Source organism: Diceros bicornis, chromosome 10 (assembly GCF_020826845.1).
Source record: "Diceros bicornis minor isolate mBicDic1 chromosome 10, mDicBic1.mat.cur, whole genome shotgun sequence".
In the NCBI taxonomy this organism is placed as follows: Eukaryota; Metazoa; Chordata; class Mammalia; order Perissodactyla; family Rhinocerotidae; genus Diceros; species Diceros bicornis.
In genome coordinates, this window is record NC_080749.1 from 25,263,687 (window position 1) to 25,284,484 (window position 20,798).

Below are 20,798 nucleotides of genomic sequence, written 5' to 3' on the forward strand. Positions count from 1 at the left end.
ACACATTCCTAAAGCATCCGTCTCTTTTACTGGGCAGATGACTTCTGCCAAAATTTGGGGAACATTTGATAACCATTCAAAACCACTGGACTTCACCTGAGAGAATAAAAATAACCCTCCTACCTTAGAAAGGATCAGTTTAACTACCTTTTCCCTCCTTTCAGAGTTATTGAGGCAAGTTTCTCTAAGTATAAATGTCTGATGATAAGTATCTTTTAATAGAGTCATTATTTGGTCAACTTTGCTCAAATCTAAGATAATTTGACATTTACATAGCCAATAGCCCTTTCAATGTGCATTGATACTTCCATTAAATTTAATGACTTTAAATCAGTGATGGAAGGAAGAGCATCAGAGTCTTTGGAGAAAGGGTTATTACTTCTCGCAACTCCTCCTCCCATTTCAGAGTCATTCTTTTGGTTGCATGTAATTACAGACATTTTCCTTATAAGAGAGCTTGTTGCCCATGCAAATGGTGGGAGATATCATCCTCCAGTAGAAACATCTGGCGCACCCTTCCTCCAAACCATTTTCCAAACACCAAATGTTCCCTTGTGGATGGACCTTATGCAAAATTTGAAAATTCAATTCACATTCTACTTTGTTTCCTACTCTTTTCAGAGAGTTTTATCAATATTTAAAATTGTTTTCGACTCTCTAAAAGGCTATGTATCTCATTTATCTTAAATAACTGAGAAACTGCCATAAAAGAAAGGCTACATTACCTTGTCTTCACAATTCTCAATTTATAAATTCAGTGTGTTCTACAGGCTGGTAACTTGAAATGCACTTGTCACTAAAAAAAGTGCCCTTAATGTTGGTTGAGTTTTATAACTAGTTCACAAAATCAGTTGTAAATTAGTACATCCCCATAATTATTATTAATAATATTAGTATGAGCCCTACATCCTGGGGAGAGAGAGGAGGAAGTATTTTTTTTTTCTTTTTCTCTCTTTTCGCAATATCAAACTAGGCAAAGTATATTTTGCCACCTCTACGACATTTTCTGAACCAATTCCTCAAATCCTAGCGCCCTACTCTTACGATATATGCCCATAGCTTTCCTTAAGGCCTCTCCCTTCCTTTCCCTAAGGATAACACACAAATTCTAGGGTAAACCCAAAATGTTCTACGACCAAAGACCACTCACGTCACCTCTCCAAATTCAAATGTTTATGTCTAGGCTATTTACTCCAGACCTATTTACCATTTTTCAAAGATGCTCATGCGTATTAGCCCAAATTAATCTCTAAATGGTGGAACATTGGACAATGTTGCTTGAAGAATTTCAAGTGACGATATAGAAACTATTTGGGGGCGGGAGCAGCAAAGAAGCAGGTCAGCAGACACTGGGAGCCTGTGTCTAGTGTACAAAAACTGTGTATTTTTGACTTCGATAGTGTCTTTTCTTTTTCACAGACGCCATGATATGTTTTTTGTTTGCCTTCATGGAAGCTTTCTCACCAGCAATGAAAGACTAGAGAAAAACTGATAAAGTAAGCATTTGGAAAGCAGGGATATTATTTTTCCTTTCCAAGAATATATTTACCCACTTGATAGATAGTACAGATTTTTTCAGAAGTTCTCTACTCATGGTCAAATTAATAAAAATATATGTGAATTAGGAAACTTTATTTCAGACTTTTATTTTGAAAATCTTTATAAAATCATTTAAAGTTGTTGGAAAATATACACCCAGACACACCATGATGATGTAGATGAACTTTTACATCAGCGAGCTGTCCTAAGATTATAGCTGCATGAAAAAGACTTGCAGAATGTTGAGCTATATATTAATACACTTCAAAACCAGTACTTTGAAGACAAAGGAGAAATAAATCAACTATGATCTTTATTAATAATTGCTTGTTAATGTACTTCTCTTTAAGACTAACCAATCAAGTCTATTCTCCACAACACATTGAAATGCATTTCAAGAAAATACTCTTTGCTCTAATTAAAACATGGAATTATTTTTCTTCCTGAAGTGTTCTCACATCCATTGTGATATCTGCAGCCTTTGCCGCTGACGTACATTTCCTAAGAAAAGCTTGTGCTAGGTTTGCAGATACGCACTCTGAAAACTGCCAAAGTTTGAAACGAACTCTCACTGCATAAAAGAGCACATAAATGCTGGATCTGTCACTAGGTAAGAGCTCAGTGCTTCATCTTTCAAAAAACATCTGGATTGCAGAGGATCTCTTGCAAAATTCCATGAAGGAGATTTTCCAAGACTCCAATCCCTCAATAATGGCATAAGAAGAAAAAAATATATTTCTGCTCTACGTAGAACACTCAAGGTATTAATCTGAGGAACTTACTTGTGCTGATGTGATCAGACTTGCTGCTCTTCGGGGCTGGCCTTTCACACTGTGTGCCTGACCAGTTGGTGGAGCATCTAGAAAGATTAAACAACAAATCAGTGAATAACAAAACCCACAAGTCTGCTAACGTAGTAACTTCAACCCAGTGAAATGAAGGAGGAGCCAGCCATCACAAATTCATGAATATTAAGTAGCGATTTCTGCTGATTTCTTGCATATTTTCAGTATGCTGAGGGTAACTTCAATTGGACTTCACTTCTTGAAATACTTTATAAATTTAGCTTCAGAGTCATTTTTCTTATTCTATCTTAAATTTAAAATTGGTATATTTTATAGCAAAACTGAAATCTTAATAAAAATTGGGAATTAATTTGAGAATTACTGAAAATTACAAATAGCCACTATAAAAATTGAGTTTGCCTGTCAAGCAAATCCTTCTTTATTAAGTTTCTGTGATTTTTTTTTTCTAGTTGTTATAAATCTAAAGGGGAACTAACTACCAAACAGCAAATTGTCATCTGTCTCATAGTTCAAGCTGCAGAATTTTTACTCCTCTAATCAGAGATAGGGAAATATAGTGCTTTCCCATTTAAAATCATACTTCTATTACCATGGAATCAAGAGACCGTGCCCAAGTTTTTATTGGGAGAAGTTGTCTTCCCCATATAAGCACCATGATTCAATGACACAAAGTCTAGTAGAGGATTAAAATAATAGATCTGATTAAAATCTTTTATTTAAACATAAATCACAACAATATAATTAGTGGGTTGCATCAAAAAATAAATGCTGGAACAGTTTTAGCTATGTTTGGACCATGCCTATTGGCTAACGCAAGATGCCTCTGTGCATCTGTCAGAGGAAATCCACAGAGAAACCATTTAATTGGGTTCGGTTCTTATTTTAAATGACTGTCAAATACCACCATATCAAGAATAGTTGTACACAATGAAAGAATAGCTTCCAGAACCATTCCAAGTAGATCTCTCTGGGCAGGGTGGCCAAACTAAATAACTATAATCTCAAGGTCTCTGCCAACTCTGTCGTAGCCAATTCAGACAGCTGAAGCTGTTTTTGGAACTAGGCTTCTATTACACTGTGTGAATTATCTGGGATATTCATGAAGACAGTATTGGCTGTCCTAAAGCATGGGCAAAGCCTCCTAAAATCATAATTACTGACAAACTCAGGTCATAAAAACAAAAATTTATTTCATAAAAGCCTATATTAACTTCAGCATAATTGACAATAATGTTACTAATTAAAAATACAGTTATTTGATTAATAATGGTATTGTAAAACTGTAAGTATGGAGCATGATTTAAATAAAAATTCATATCATTATATTATTATTAGGTCATCACTTATGCATTATCTTAAATTTTTGTTCAAATTCTTTATAAAAAGCTTACATATATTTTTTTCTATACATCACATTTATTATATACCATACTACAAGTACATCATTAAAATAAATAAATAAATTTTAAGGCCAGGTCTGTGACTCTGTCTATGTTACTGAAGTGAGGTAATGGAATGAGTACATTTTCAAATAATTATAAAAAGTGAACAGCCAATAAAATCATTGATTTTTAAAAATCATTTCTTTTCTTCCTCAGCTGTGGTTTTGCAGATGAATGATCTGGAAAATCGTTCCAGTTCTTCCCAGTTTCTAATTCTCGACACAGTCCACAGGTAATTCAAAATAAGATGTTTAGGAAGATTTTGCAAACATGTCATTAGAGTGAATTCTGATCATTGTAAAATTCTTTTTGTTTTATGTAGCTTTACATTTGTCAGATCTTCCTAGTTGACCACTGAGGATGTTTTACATGCTCGAATGAAAAAAATAATACCAACTGCTTAGTAATTTTATTATATAGCTGATGTGTAAAAAGCTATTTTTGTGGAATTATATTGAATTATTGATTAAAAATATTAAAATTTGCTCTTTACATTACCTCCTTTGATTAAAAAAAAATCTAAATCAGTATTCACGTTAAATAAGAGCAATGACCTGAGATGCATTTTGTTATGTTACTAGAGATCAGAACCTCTGGGGCTCATCATTACACTGAGATTCTTGGAAGTCAGAATATGGAATTGCTCAAGAATTAGAGGATTAAATGTTAATTGACCAGACTGTGTTCTGAAATGAATATCATGAATTTTAAGTACTGTAGGAAGTTATGAAAAATATGTCTTTAGAACTCCAGAAGAGCAGAGTGACATGAGGATAAAAAAAGATAAGGATAGTGTGATTCTTATTCCAAACTCTGGAATTAAGTAAGACAGGTGGTATTTGTTAACAATGTTGATTAATTTTGTATTTTATTTATAGCTTGGAACCTAGTATTTATGATAGATCAAAGAAATCACCTGCTAATGGTCATAAATTTTAAATTGTGGAAACATATCTAAATTTCTCATCTTCGGGGACATTTTACTTATTACATACTGGAAATAACTCTCAAAGACTGTGCTGGAGAAATAATTAATTTTAACAGTTGCACATCTTAACCAGATGATGTTCACCTTGCAATTTTCCGTATACTCTTTATAAAATAATGTTTTATGGTCAAAGATAAAATAAGACATGTTCCACTGTTCTACATTTGTTCCAGTCTTAAAAAATAATCTCTTTTGAGATATTAAATCAAATAGAAATCATTATTCTTGTTGCCTACCTTACAAAATTACTACTTAAGGCATTTGCTGCTCCACAAGTTCTTCTTCCAATGGCTGATTTAAAACCAAGTATTTTTACCATCATTACAGAAATTCATAAATCTTCACACTCTGAGTAGACTACAATGATCAAAGCCATTAATGGTTTAAGAATCAGAATGTGTGCACATTTAAGAATCAGAATGTGTGTGCATCATCAAAATTTCCTGTCCAATTCTCCACTGAATTATTTGCATAATCGTGCTGACTGTAATATCTCTGGCATCTGTCTCTTTTTCATTATTCCTCAAGCAAAACCCATAGTCCGTGCCCTGGTCATCTTTAATCTGTACTGTTGCAGTCACTGCTCCCTGCTATTCATCATCAGACAATTATATTTAAGTTAGTACTGCACGGCCCTCCCAAGAACTTTTTTCCCCTCACCATCACAAACACCTGTATATCTTTCCTTTTAAACTCATTCTACATTTGTTTCCAACTGTCCTTAACTTTAGGGCAATGAAAATCAGCTTCTTCTGTGTTAATCACTATACCACTCTGAATTATTGAAATTTTTAAACACTTTCATGAATTTTAAGTATTGTTGGATCACTAATAGATGATAGATAGATAGGTAGGTAGATAGATAGATAGATAGATAGATAGATAGATAGATAGATAGATAGATAGATAGATAGAGTCTTATTTAGTTAGTTAAACAATTGTCTGTCATTCTTTCTTCACATCATTGTATGAAGATATTGCTCCTAGTAGTTTCTTGAAGTCAATAGCTGCCTGGTAAAGGGTTATTGATTTAACATTCTTTTTGACTTTTCCCCCTCTCTCAGAGGCCATTGGCACTACAAAGAAAAATGGTTTATTACTACATTGTTTTCTTAATCTTACTCTTCCACTTCCATTATAGCTTTATGTATAAAATGTTCTTAATGATAACACAGTTTATGAGATTTTCTTTATGATCTAGATTATACTAATGATCTAGATTATTTGACTTAAAAATTTGTTAAAATTGAAATTCTCAAGTCCCATATACTAGAGATTTTTGTTAAGCTGCTTGGAGTTGTGGCCAGAAATCTTCATTTTGACAAAGTGACTCTGATGCAAGTAATTCACAAGTCACACTTCAAAATACTTGAGATAAATTATTATTATATTCCCACAGACTTTGTTCTATACCAAAGATTATTCAATCATCTTTTAACTTTTAGCATAGGAATAATAATACACATACTCAGTTATGGTTAAATAACCTTAGTAAAATTTCTTTACATAGTACCTGGAAAACTGAGTAGGTTTTGTTTTGGGTAACTAATTCTTATCTGAATGTTACTATATGAAATGTATGATTATTTAATTTATTGTGTTCTTTAACAGTTTGTGCAGTTATTGTATGGTTACAATATTCTCTGTTTCAATTGCAATTTTCTGTAGCACAGGGGAATATCATTGTGTAAAGGCAATAGCACAGCAGACATTACTAGGAAGCACAGTAAATATTTTTAGAATATCAAGATAAGTTTGGCATATATAAGAGGATAAAATATAATCTTCAAAAAAGAACAGTTTTTACGTTTAATAGTGTAAATATAAGACATATAATTAAACTGTTCAAAATAATAACAGCTCTGAAGTAGTAGAATGACTATTACAAAGAGAATTGAAATCAGATATAAAATACTGAAGGTGTATTAAAATCTTAGGTATTATCTTTCACTGTAAAAATGATCAACTTACACAGACTACTCATGTCATTTTGCAGAAATGTGGTCTAGAGTCACCCGCTTTGGGAGGACTTCAAAATAAAATAATGACATTAATATCTAGTCCCTCTTTTCATTAAATTTAAAGGTCATAGGACTCTTCTGATGGAAGTGAAATTCAAAGGTGAACTTTAAAACAATTTGAAATTAAATTTCTCCTCTTATATATATGTGCTAGGCTGCCATTATTAACCATGATGATGTAGAGACATTCAGAAAGAAAAATCTTTTAATACACTCTTTTCTTTCTACACACAGGAAAAAAATATATGGCTCAAATGGATTAAAGAAGACTTAGAAAATCTGTGCATAGTGTCATGCATGTTGTGGTGCTCCAAAAATTGCATTCAATAAAAATGAAAAATATGGTTACATTTTGTGCACCAGATTTATACAACAGTATTTTCATATAGTGAAGAAAATTAGAAAATTGAGTCACTTGCACATTAGAAAATTAGAAAATAAAAAGTCATTTTTTTTCCAATTAATTTTGTAAATTTCACTCTTTTGGTGTAGAGAACATGACTACATTTGCATGACATCCCTAACGTTGAAGCTCTACCCTCTATGCAGACCCCAGCGTCTTTTATGCCTCTCTCCTTGCAGACAGTAGTGTTGCAAAATGCAAAAAAGATTTCATTGCATTTGGAACAGATATTTAGATATTTATTCACCTGTTTATTTTACTTTAAAACACTTTTTCATCTGTTGTTATTTTACAACCTTCTTAGATAAAATTATTTCATATATACATAATGATTCATAATTTTAACATGCTTCAAAAATTTCCTACCCTAACTTTGATGTGAAATTTTACATAAGGTTCAATTAACATTTGCTGAAGTTGGTTCCAGATCCTAGGATAAGTATTTTCATACAAAAAATATTCTTATTCAATTTCTATAATAACTTATGAGTTGGAATTATTCACTGTGTGAAATGAGGAAGTGTGTGTTCAAAGAATTTGCCTGAAAAAGCATAGCTAGTTAGTGGTAGAAATAGAATGTGAGGTTATTATTTCATCATTGTTTTCTATGACAATACCATGATCCTTCTAATTCAATGCAGGGGTAGGAAGAAATGCCTTTCCTTACTCCATCAAGCCCAGAAGAGTATCAGTCCCTTAATAATAAAGTCAAAATATTGTCTGAACAAAGGAAAATTAATGCATTTTTTTAAGTAGTAACATTGTAAGAATTACCACTTTGGCTCAGACCTGTGGTCAGTAAGGCCTAATATTCTGTCTCTGGCAGTGACAGTAACGGACATGTTATTAAAAGACGTTAATATCCTTCTTGATGTCAACTTCACATTTTTATGTTAGTTCCAAAATGCTGTAGATGTGTCTAATATATCTTTAAAGATCCATCATTTATAAATTCATCTGTATTATTACTTAAGACAATTTTGAACTTTCACAACAATTTATATTTCACTCATTTGGTATTTTTTTATATAAAGCTTTGTAGTATAATTTCTATTTATTCAGTACTGTTATCTATCCAAATCTGACTGTTACTTCTTACATGGCAATAATTAGGTCTTACTCTGCTTTGTTTTCCTCAAAAAGCTTAAGATAGTACCTTAAATTTATGTTTGTTGTAATAAGTATACTTGATTCAACTCCATAGTAAGATATAATAATGCCTACTTTTAAAACATTACATTAAATCATTGTGTTACCTACTACTGATAAAATTAGTAAGACAAAACTAATCTTACTTTAATATTAAGAGAATGTAGTTAGAAAGAGTTCTTGATTTCTGAGAAGTGTTAATGTGATGAAGTAAAAAGATGAGATGTTCAATAAACTCTGACCAACAATTTTTTTAGGAAAAGTAAAAATTAATGAGAAATTTCAATTGAAGAGGTGGCCATGAAAGAAATAAAATTAATAAAATGGAATGTTTAATGTGATTTATTTTAAGAAGTAGGTTGAAATATAAAAGAAAAGATGAAATCTAGTTTGCTAAGAAATTATCCATAAAAGGAAATTTGTTAAGATTGAGTGGTTTAAGTGAAAATGTTTAAACATAAAAGTCTATGCAGGCCACTTGAGCAGAAATGGACACTGAAGTATGAAATGATGATTGAATAAACGTAAAAAAAATGAAATCTCTAGTGATAGAAAACTTTTACCATCTAGATATTCTCTAGGAAATTTTATTGATAGCAGGATCTGAAAGGTATAAGGTTTTCTTTTAGAATAAGTAGATGATTTCTACTTAACTGAATACATTACGTGCATTAACTGAAAGGGAGAAGGAATAATCATAAAATTAGTATTAAGTAATATGGTGGATGTAATTGAAGACATAAAAGTAGGCTATTACATTAGAAACAGTAGTTACAATTCTATAGCTAAAGATAGGAAGAAAAACAACATATGCTGCAATACCCGTAGAAAGCTCTATCTACATGATGCCAAGATGAATGGCCAATTCCAAAATTGGCTTAAAGACATACTGAGCCATGGCAGGTGGGTGGAAACATCTATGCTTAATGCCATGCAAACAAAGTAACAGGTTTGCTACCTGAGTATTTTATGTTTTAGCACAAAATAAGAGTAAACAATAAAGAATTTTTCCGGGACGGCCCCGTGGCTTAGCGGTTAAGTGTACATGCTCCACTACTGGTAGCCCGGGTTAGGACCCCGGGTGCGCACTGACACACGGCTTCTCTGGCCATGCTGAGGCCGCGTCCCACATACAGCAACTAGAAAGATGTGCAACTATGACATACAACTATCTACTGGGGTTTTGGGGAAAAAAAAAAAAAAAGAATTTTTCCATAAAAACTTAATGAAGACCCTTCCTAATTCTTAGGGTTTCTGTAGTGCAGGGTGGTAAAATCTGAAACAAATGATGATAGGAATGTCTGGCATATCCAACTGCAGTTATTAAGTATCACTTAAAGTATATTAATCCTATATAAACTTGGGGCAATGGTAGGGATATCAAGAAGTGTTATTATCAGGTTTTGAGTATGTGAATGCCATTATAAGTGCAATATATAACACTAATTCTCTAAAAAATATTCAACTCATTCTCAGTCATAGTGCTCATGTGCTGAGATATTGGTGTTAGTCATTTTACTTTATAGCCTAAAGCAATAAAAAATGATTCTGATATACCAATGGTCATCTCCTTTCTGGTACTTTAGCATGGCCTTTGTTCTAGTTACAAGATTTCTACATAGCCACCAAAAGGTAACACCAAAGCTTCCAGAACCAAACATTTATGATTGATAAAGAGATCTCATATTAGTATCCATATCAACTTCCCAATTACTACCATTCAGCCTTCTTCAAAATCTAGGACCTGCACTTCCCAAAGATTTTTTAAAATTTAATTGTTTAAAAACAAAACAAGCAATCAAAAACAGAGTGAGAAAAATTGAGAATGGTTTGCTAAAGTCAAGCTTCAGTATGAATTAACAAATTTGTCTATGCTGCATAAATGTTAATTAGTCATAAAACACTCACTAGATTTATTTAACATTTATAGGAACATGTTGCAGATAGAAACATTTGAAGCCTTATGACAAAAGTTGCCCATTAACACACATTTCTTTCCTAATCCAAGTGTTAGATTACTTTTCTGACTCAAGGGGAGAAGGTTTATGCAGGCAATGGTCTAAAAATTGATTCAGGAAGTAGAGATAAATATCTCCAATAAATCTAAAATGCTATAAAATATTATAGTAGTATTTTACATTATGGAGAAAACTGCAATTTGGGGGTAGTTATACATATCCACATATTTGAACAACATACAATCATAAATATGGTACTTTCTCTTTTTTATTTCTCTCTGTATACATGCATTCATAAATATCTAAATATACATTTGCCTCTGGCTATGCTAGACTGTGATTTACTTAAAGGTAGAGAGTATCTATTATTCATCTTTGTATTCCTTCATTTCTTGAACACTGTCTGGCACACAGTCAATATGTATTCAATCAACACGTGGTCAATCAATATGTTTTCTATTTGACAAAATCAATGAACGAAAGCATGAAGGCATGGAGGATGCGTAGTTGAACACAAATGAATACACATACATACATAGAAGTGTCATATGCACGTGCCATACCCTTCAGTTCTTGTCCCAGGATGCAACCAACTAAGAAGTGTTTATTTTCTTTCCATGACAAAAATTCTAAAGGTGCTTGCCTGATGGGTTCTTTGACATGGAAACCAGTTTTATGTAAAAAACAAACAAATATGTAATTAAATGTAATTTAATTCAATCAATTAATTTAAATGATTGTCTCAAATTAAAGTGCTGGTTTGGTGTGACGCAAACAGCTTGTGCGAGTTTTGCAATTAGACAGACCTGTGTGGTAATCCAGTCTCCCCTCCTTACGAGGATATATCTTCAGGCAATTCACCCATTGCAGTTTTTTAATTTATAACAACAGGGGAGAGCAATACCTCCTTCTTTATTTATTTATTTTTTTTTTGGTGAGGAAGGTCAGCCTTGAGCTAACATCTGATGCCAATCCTCCTCTTTCTGCTAAGGAAGATCGGCCCTGGGCTAACATCCGTGCCCATCTTCTTCTACTTTATATGGGACACCGCCACAGCATGGCTGGAGAAGCAGTGCGTCGGTGTGTGCCCGGGATCCGAACCAGGGAACCCCGGGCCGCCACAGTGGAGCGTGCGCACTTAACCGCTTGGGCCACCGGGCCAGCCCCAGTTCCTGCTTTTGTCATGCATTTCTCACAGATCTAGCTTCTTATGTTTTACTTTTTCCCCCATAAATCCACTTCCTTTCTTATTGTATATTTTATCTTTCTATTATGTGTCTTTCTTTTACTACTTCAATTTTTTTTCTTCTTCTTTCCTTCCTCCCTTTCTTCCTTTCATTCTTTTTCTTTTTTGTATGGCACGTTAATCATTATAAAAGTAAAAAAAAAAATAAAAATCAGGTTTCCAGAGAGATTAAATGATGTAATGTACATAAAATTTACATATCACTTAAGTTAATTTAACTCAAACGATAAAGAATATTAGGAATATTAAATTTAAAAGTTGTATATGGCACACCAATATCAATATAATTACACTTTCTGATTTGTATGCCCAATGGAAGAAGTATTAGGCTTAAATTTCTATACTCCTTTAACATAATGACTTCTTTCTGCTACTATCCTAATATGAGAAAGGTGAAAAAATTATCTTCCTAAATGATGATAATACAAGGAATTTCTAATTTATTTTTTACTCTTAAACCAGTGTTGCTGGTTAAGCCATATGCATCTGATCTCTTTCTTAGAATTGTATAAAGTTAGTTTGGGACCAAGTACGAAGGGGAAGGTGGATTGATCTAGTTCTCTTGACTTGTTCCAGCATGAAACATGAGCAAGAAATAAACCCTTGCTGATAAAAGCATCTCAAATTTGTGGTTGTTTTTTACAGCAGTAAAATCTGGAGAAAGCAGTCTAATAGAGAGGAAAATAATTTAAACTGTTAAAGAGGTAACAATTACACAAATGAAAATAATTGTATTTGGTTTCTTTGGTTGTTCTGATCTACTGATTACATTAAAGGCCAAGAACGTGTCCCAAAATGAAGGGAAAATAATGTGACTATATCAAAGCTTCATAGCAATAGCTGCTCAATATATAACTATGCAATAACTGTTCTTTGATAAGCAGTGCCACTTGTACTCTCAAAGCACAAACTGGACCTGAAACTTTATGTGATATCTCTATTCTGTTTTTCCCCATGGCATGACTAGCATGGTGAAAGCTAGAACAAGATACAACTTGTAACCTGGGATCATAAAGGATAGACATTGATGTGACAGCTTTTCTAGGCCTTTACTGCTCCACAAGACATGCACATTTCATATTTTGCACTTTGAAAATATGCCAAGGGGCAGAAAACAAATAAGGGACATGCAGTGACCTGACTCTTGAAATGCAGACCACACAGGCTGCTTAAGTTGAACTGCTCAATACTCCTGCTGAAAAGTTGTGATCTCTTTGAAATCACTCATGACGACTTCCTTGGGCTCCGCTCAAATATTGTCTATGGGGCCACAAAGTCGCTGGTCAACAGAGCGGGGCTGCTCAGCCTGACGGAAGAACCAGTGAACAGCAAATCGTGTAGTTTCCTTTCTGCAAGGCCGATATTTTGAGAAACTAAGGACTTAATTAGCTGCTGTAATGTAGAAGAATAATTCTCACCTTTTTAAAATTTGTGACAGAAACAGAACTCATTATCTGCTTCCCAAAAGCCCCACCAAAGGCTTCTCTAGTACCTGTACATTTCCATATGTTTCTCACCCCAAGGATTTCAAAAATGATGCTGAACTTTTAATAAAATAATTAGACTGGAACAATCACAAAACAAAGAAGATGACATAATGCCTGATTCAGATCACTCTCTTAATGAATGTCCCTTCGGTACTTATATATTCACTTTGCCTCCTTCTGCATTTTTAAAATCTATTTCAAAAATGTTTATAAAGCTAATTCCTGTGGGTGTTTTCTAAGGTAATTGAGGGCAGACCCACTGCCCTTTCTCTCTCTGTTATCTCTCATAGGACTTGAGCTGGGCTTTACCTATTGTAATTTCCTTCCCAGTCACCATTACTATACTATCATTGTACTACTAATCTTTTATTTATGCCATATTTTGCTTTACTTTCAATAACGAGCACTTTTTAAAATATCCACACTTTATTTTTCAACTTCAGACTCCCAGAAGCCCAAATTATACCAGGTTCTGATCATTTTATGTCTGGTCTATTACAATGACTTGAAGATTTTACTTTTCTTTTTTCCTAAGTGTTTACTATGTTAAAGATAACATTCTATGGTCTTTACGTATATTACATTTCTTAATCCTCAAAACAATCTTAGGAAGTAGATGCGGTCAGCATTTCCATATTAAGAAGACAAAAGATGCACAGAGAAAAAAAATTAAACAAAAAAGACTCAATCTCAAGATATAATGCTATCACTTGACTCTTTTTCATGCCCTGTTTAGCAACAAACCACTTTTAAAAAGCCGTTTTTAATTGAAAAAAAAACCTTTGTCCTCCTTTACGTTGTAAATTGGGATTCATTTTCAAATCTATTTTTTCAAATCCATGGCTTCTTGTTCTAACAGAGCACCACATCATCAAGACTTTTTCAAAGCATTCACATGACTATGATACTTCATATCGCAAATGTCATCAGTGTTCCTCTACTGCTTATAGAATGGATTTCAAATTCCTAGCTAAGCATACTATGTTCCTCTGAATTATTTCCCTGTCTAATATTATTGTCCAATACTCCTGCACAAGCACCATTTATCTCACATCACTTAACCCCCAGAGACCTGTCATATTCCTTCTTGCCTCATCTCTTTCCTCAAACAGACTCAGAGGCCCTCAACAGCAGCTACACCTTACTTTCCTCTTATTCTCTATCCATTCTTGATAGAGAATCCCAGAGTAAAATCAACAAACAAACAAACAAAAGACAAGGAGAGAGAACAAAAATGAATAAAATTAAATTTTCCTAATATGTTAACATAGTGAATTAAGCCTGTTTTTATTTAAAGCCTTCTATTTTTTTACTTTTCTTTTACTTAAGCCTTCCTTATTTAGAGAGATATTTAACCTGAGTTCCAAACACTTAGGAAATGCTTGGAGTAATTTTAGAAGGTATCATAAAGATGAGAAAAAGAACAAGAAAAACAGTAAAATGAATCACTTTTCTATTTTTTTCTGACTCTCGCAGTTTTTGAAAATTTCTTAATGAAGATGTGGTGTTACAATAATAATAGAAACATGATAGTATCATAGGCTATCAGATCTCACAATACAATCCAGGCACCAAGACATTATTTTTTAGCAACATTAGTTAAGCATGTGTTACACACAGAATGCATGCTAGCTGTTGGGGCAAAATACATAAATCAGACACAACCTCTTACTGAAAGGAATTTACAATTTACCAGAGAGAAACATACATATAAATTTAAAAAGGTCATGGAGTAGGACAGGCAGCATTTTTAGGCCAATTTCATAGAAATATGTTCCATGTCCAAAGGCCACACACACACAAATGAGAGGTCAATTCTAGCCATAAAATATGGGATATAATAGAGTAATATGAAAAATGTGAATACACACACACATACGGATGATCAGAAAAAGGAGATAATTTTGTGGAAAAATATTCTCCCCCCAAAAAACAAAACAAAAAACAGATGCCCATATAAATCTAACCAAACCAAAAAGAAAAAAAAAAAAAGGAAAATGTAATAGGTTGGAGGAAAACACTCACAGCAAGATATTTTTAGCTTTTGGTTGAAATGAAGAAGTAAAACATAAAAACTAACAGTGGTATCTTGTTTTTGCCCACGTGGAGAATTGTTCTTACTATGGGCAAGAAGCAATAGTATATATTACAAGAAATGTCTTGGAGTTTTGCCATATTGCCATTTTCAAAACAGTGAGTGCCTGAATTGATATGATTTAAGAAGCAGTGTAATATCAGAGTTAGACATTTTTTGGTTCTCCCTTTTTAGATGATACAAATAACTTTAAAAACTTGGTTTTTTATTCCATTTTTGAAAGAGAACATGAATTATACAGAAAATTATTTTTAAAAAGTAAATATTACCCAAATTCCACCAATAACAGATAACCATTAATCTGTAAGCTACACGGTCAATATGTTTGTCTATCTTATTCACTGATCTGTCCTTCAGTGCCTAGGATGTTATCTGGTCTATAGTAGGTGCTCAATAAACATTCATTGACGAATGGATATGTGAAAAGAAGATCGGCAGTATTTTTGTTATCTAAAAGGGCAAAGTTTGAACAAATTAAGGGATAGACACCTCGGATTCTAGTTCTTACAGACTGGATCTAGTAGATAGACTAGGAGTTATAATAAGAAATGAGTAGAAAGGATTACTATTTCTCTTGAAGTTTGTCATATATAGGCTACTTATATACCTAGACATACCCTCATATATTATTTTGAAGTATCAGGAAAATAAATCATAAAACCACAGAGAAAAATTAAACATAGATATTTAATTACGACCTAAGAATTTTATGATTAGCTCCTCTGTTACTGCATAGTGTTAACAATAGATTTTCTGTTATTCTTAATTTTGCTGCTAATGGGAATCTGTCTTTTCAGTGCCTTCACAGGCATTTTAGAGGGATTTGGTGAGAACTATCTGGGAATGTGATTCTGACACAATTTTAAACCAGTTCTAAACAAAACTTCAAATGGGACTCAGACTTAAATACACTATGTTTTATAGGTTTATAGTATATTAGGGAACAATTAGTCAAAACTCATCACTTTACAGATAAGGAAAATGTGACATAAAGAGACAATGAAACTTGCCCCAAATCATACCTAGTTTGATTCATAAAGTCTATACTTTTGGACCCAATATTTCCACTTCTGGGTGTTAATGTTAGAAAACTAATGCGATAAGAACACAGATCTTTACATACATAATTTTTATCCTAGGAAAAAATAGTTAAAAAAGAACAAAATACAAAACCAAAAAACACACACCTAATTATTGAATAACATACGGTTGATTAAATAAAGTAGGGAAAATCCAGACAATGGAACACTGGGGAACTATTAAGAATGAAAGCATCTAATTATATACAATGATGTGGAATGATGTTCATAATGTATTGCAAAGTAAATAAACATAAGAATGTCTATCATATGACCTCATTTTAGTATACAGTACTCTGCAAGTGTATATTTGCATAAAAAACTGAGTGAATAGGAACCAAAATAGCAGTGGTTATTACTAGGAAATGTGACTCTTTTGAAAAATTATAAGAATTAAAAATTTTCTAAAATTGTTAATTCTAACAATTTTCTAAAATAAATACTCATGGTCTAATAAAAATAGCATGAGAACAATGTATTTAATATTGGCATTGAGGTGTTCTTTTATTCTAGTCTAACAAGGAATCCTTTAGACCATTCTTTACCAAGGTCTGTCCAAATGATGAAAGTGTTGACTTAGTTGTCTTTAGGAGTATAGAGAACCCTAAGTTATTTCTCAAAAAAAAAAAAAAAAAAATCATAGTATAAAGAAAAGTCAGATTAAAAAATGCAGTGTATATAAAAACAAATATGGAGTTTTCAAATCTTTGCTACTCTAACTACAATGCTAAGATCTCAGCCAAGAGCTGCTTGCCAAAGATAGGAGCTCGAGTTTTGGATGCCCAAGAAAATGTCAGCAAATTACCCAAAATAAAACCAGATGTGCAGTGTTACACCACCAGGATTTTAAAATAAAAGATAGTTCTAAGTCTGGAGTCATAGCTATGGTCAAACTCAAGCAGAAATAAAGGAGCTAGGGGCTCTAATCACAGGTTTCAGACTAATCTTATCTGTGTTCATATGATATTTCCTTCCTATGGAGGTTTTTATATGTACATACTAGGATCATCTTCCTAAAGAAGAAAAACCTAAGGCTTAGAGAGGCCAATAGGCCACACCAAAAGTAAGTGGAGAAATGAGTATATGAATCCAGGCAAGCATGACTCAAAATCCATGTTCTTTCCACTTGCTGTATCTTGTGGAATCAACAGAAGTTCCTTACTGTCTGTCTCATTTTGATAGTGATGATACCAGCCAATAATGGATCCCTCTGGTACCGTCAGTACAGGAGACCCATGTGAGCAGATTAAGGATTTGAATTTGCATTCAAAATCCAGATGACAGAAGGAAGAGTTCTATAGAAAGGAATCCCTGACCTCCTCATCCTCAACTACATTCTTTCATGAGTCCCTAAGTGCTGGTGATTTACGCCCAGTAGGAGTTAGTACATTTCAGTATCTCCATAGCCTTCAGTGGGATGGGTATGCATGGGGCAGGATTGCTGTGCCTCTGAGGATTTATAACCAAAAGAAGACTGTGGAAATGTGGGAAATCTTATTATGTTCCTAATAGAGCAGCCACCAGTGGATTCCCCAGCCAAAATGCATATGGTGATTGTTTTAGTTTGCTAGGGCTTCTATAACAGAATACCATAGACTGGGTGGCTTAAACAACAGAAATTTATTTTCTCACAGTTCTGGAGGCTAGAAAGTTAAGGTCATAGTGTCAGCAGGTTTGGTTTCTTTGAGGCCTCTTCCCTTGGTTTGTAGATAGCCATCTTCTTCCTGAGTCTTCACATGGTCTTCCCCCATGTGTGCCTGTATCCTAATCTCCTTTTCGTATAAAGACACAAGTCACATTGGATTAGGGCCCACCCCGACAACCCTATTTTAACTTAATTATCTTTTTAAAGGCCCTATCTCCAAATAAAGTCAAGTTCTGAAGTACCAAGGGTTAGGGCTTTAACAAGGGTTAGGGCTTCAACAAGGGTTAGGGCTTCAACATATGAGTTTGAGGGGGACGCAAATCAGTCCATAACGCTTATTCTCTGGTCTCCCAAAATTCATGTCCTTCTTGTATGCAAAATATGCTCACCCCATCAATAGCCCCTGAATGTGTAACCCATTCCAAAAGGGACAAACTAGAAAGAACAAAGAGTCACAGGTCCCAATTAAGTCTGAAACCTAACAAGCCAAATTCCGTTAGATTTAACGCTCAAGAGTAATCCTCTCTGGTTTGATGCTCTGTCTTCTTCCTGGACCCTCTGGATGCTGGCCCATTGTTCTCTCAGTTGAAGGTGGTAGTTCCACTTCAAAGGCTCTGGGCAGCAGCCTTGACACCAAGGCCCTGAGCAGAAGCTCTGCCCATTTGACCCTGGGGGTGGCAGCCTGGCCTGCTGAAACTGAGGAGTTGGCACTGCCCAATGGAACTGAGGAGGCAATAGCCCTGCCCTCTGGGCCTGTACTCTCTGAAACTATGGTGGCAGTGGCAGCCTTGCTGACCTCTGGACTGCCTTCAGGGTCATTCTTCCCTTTCCTTGAAGGATAATGCATGTTTGCAGCAGATAGTTCTACTGGTCCCTCTTGTAAAATCTCAGAGGTCTGACAGTCTTCCTTCCTTTTTTCCTGTCTCTTTCTCCTTCAGTCCAAACTGGCAGCATTTATGCTTAGAGAGTTGATTGGATCTATGAGTCAGACTTGTAATCTCTTTATAGCAAATAATTGTCCAACCACACTCTTGATATTCTTTCCAGAACACACTGTCTCATTTTTTGCAATATGGGTAGGTTGAGAATTTTCCAAATTTTCAAGTTGTGGTCACTTTTTGCTTAATAATTCCTTCAATTTATCTCACTCTATTCGAATTTTACTATATATAAGCCGCAAGGAGAAACCAGGCCATGTCTTCACATTTTGCTTAGATATCTCTTCAGCTAAGTATACAAATTAATCATTTGCAAGTTCTCTCTTCCACAAAACACTAGAACACAATCCAGCCAAGTTCTTTATTACTTTATAACAAGGATCTCATTCCCTCCAGTTTCCAATAACACGTGCCTCATTTCTACCTGAGACCTTCCCAGAAGCACCACTAATGCCCGTATTTCTACCAATAATCTCTTCAAGCCAGTCTAGGCTTTTGTGTGTGTGTGTGTGTGAGGAAGATTAGCCCTGAGTTAACATCTGTCACCAATCTTCATCTTTTTGCAGAGGAAGACTGGCCCTTAGCTGACACCTGTGCCCATCTTCCTCTACTTTATATGGGACACTGCCACAGCATGGCCTGACAAGCAGTGAGTCGGTGTGTGCCCAGGATCCAAACCTTGGGCCGCCACAGCGGAGTGTGTGCACTCAACCGCTACGCCACCGTGCAGGCCTCCAATCTAGGCTTTTTATGACAACGGTCTCAAAACTCTTCCAGCCTCTACCCACTACCCAGTTCCAAAGCTACTTCTACATTTTTAGGTATTTGTTACAGCAGCATCCCACTCTAGTACCAAAATCTACCTTAGTTTGCTAGGGCTGCCATAAGAAAATACCACAGTCCAGGTGACTTAAAAGAAATGTATTTTTTCACAGTTCTGGAGGATACAAGTCTGAGATCAAGGCATCAGCAGCTGTAATTTCTTCTGAGGCCTCTCTCCTTGGCTAGCCAACGGCAGCCTTCTCACTGTGTGTTCACGTGGTAATCTCTCTGAGCATGTGTCTGATGTCTCTCTCTGTCTGTTTCCTAATTTCCTTTTCTTATAAGGACACCAGTCATATTGGATTAGAGGCCACCCTAAGGACCCCATTTTAACTTAATCAACTATTTAAAGGCCCTATCACCAAATACAGTCCTATTCTGAACTACTGGGCATTAGTTAGAGCTTCAACATAGAAATTTGGAAGGGATGATTCATCTCATAACAGTGACAAAAAGCAAAACTCACACACACACACATATATATCACATACGTGTGTGTGCATATGTAAGTTAATGTAATGTGTCAACTTGACTGTGCTAAGGGATGCTCAGATAGCTGGCAAAACATTGTTAGTGAGTGTGTCTGTGAAGATACCTCTGGAAGAGACTAGCATTTGAATTGGCAGACCGAGTAAAGAAGATTGCCCTCACCAATGAGGGTGGGCATCATCCAATCCATTGAGGGTCTGAATAGAACAAAAAGGCAGAGGAAGGGTATATTCACTCTCTCTGCTTGAGTTGGGACATCTATCTTCTCCTGCCATTGGATATCAACACTCCTGGGTTTTGGGCCTTTGGACGTGAACTGGGACTTAATCAGTTCCCGTGGTTCTCACGCCTTCGGATTTAGACTGAATTACACCACTGGCGTTCCTGGTTCTCCAGTTTTCAGACAGCAGACCATGGGACTTCTTGGCCTCCATAACTGCATGAGTCAATTTCTACAATAAATTTCTCTCTCTCCCTCTGTCTCTCTCTCTCTCTCTATGTATATATCTTCCTATATACATATGCAATACATATCCTAGTGGCTCTGTTTCTCTGGAGAACTCTGACTAATATAAAATCTATATATTTGTATATATGTATAAAATATATGTTTATCGTATCATATATAAATATGTTGAAATATTGTATATAATATATAAATATGTATGTTTTAAAATATATATATTTTGTC

General features: G+C 34.5%; 1 protein-coding gene across 1 annotated transcript in view; it reads right to left on the reverse strand.

Annotated features, from left to right (window-relative positions):
- LRP1B (LDL receptor related protein 1B) overlaps positions 1 to 20,798 on the reverse strand; it is a 1,024,768-nt gene that overhangs the window by 12,991 nt on the left and 990,979 nt on the right. The window contains exon 84 of the mRNA XM_058548897.1: positions 2,322 to 2,398. Coding sequence (XP_058404880.1) covers positions 2,322 to 2,398 — 77 coding nt within the window. The remainder of the gene's footprint in view (positions 1 to 2,321; positions 2,399 to 20,798) is intronic.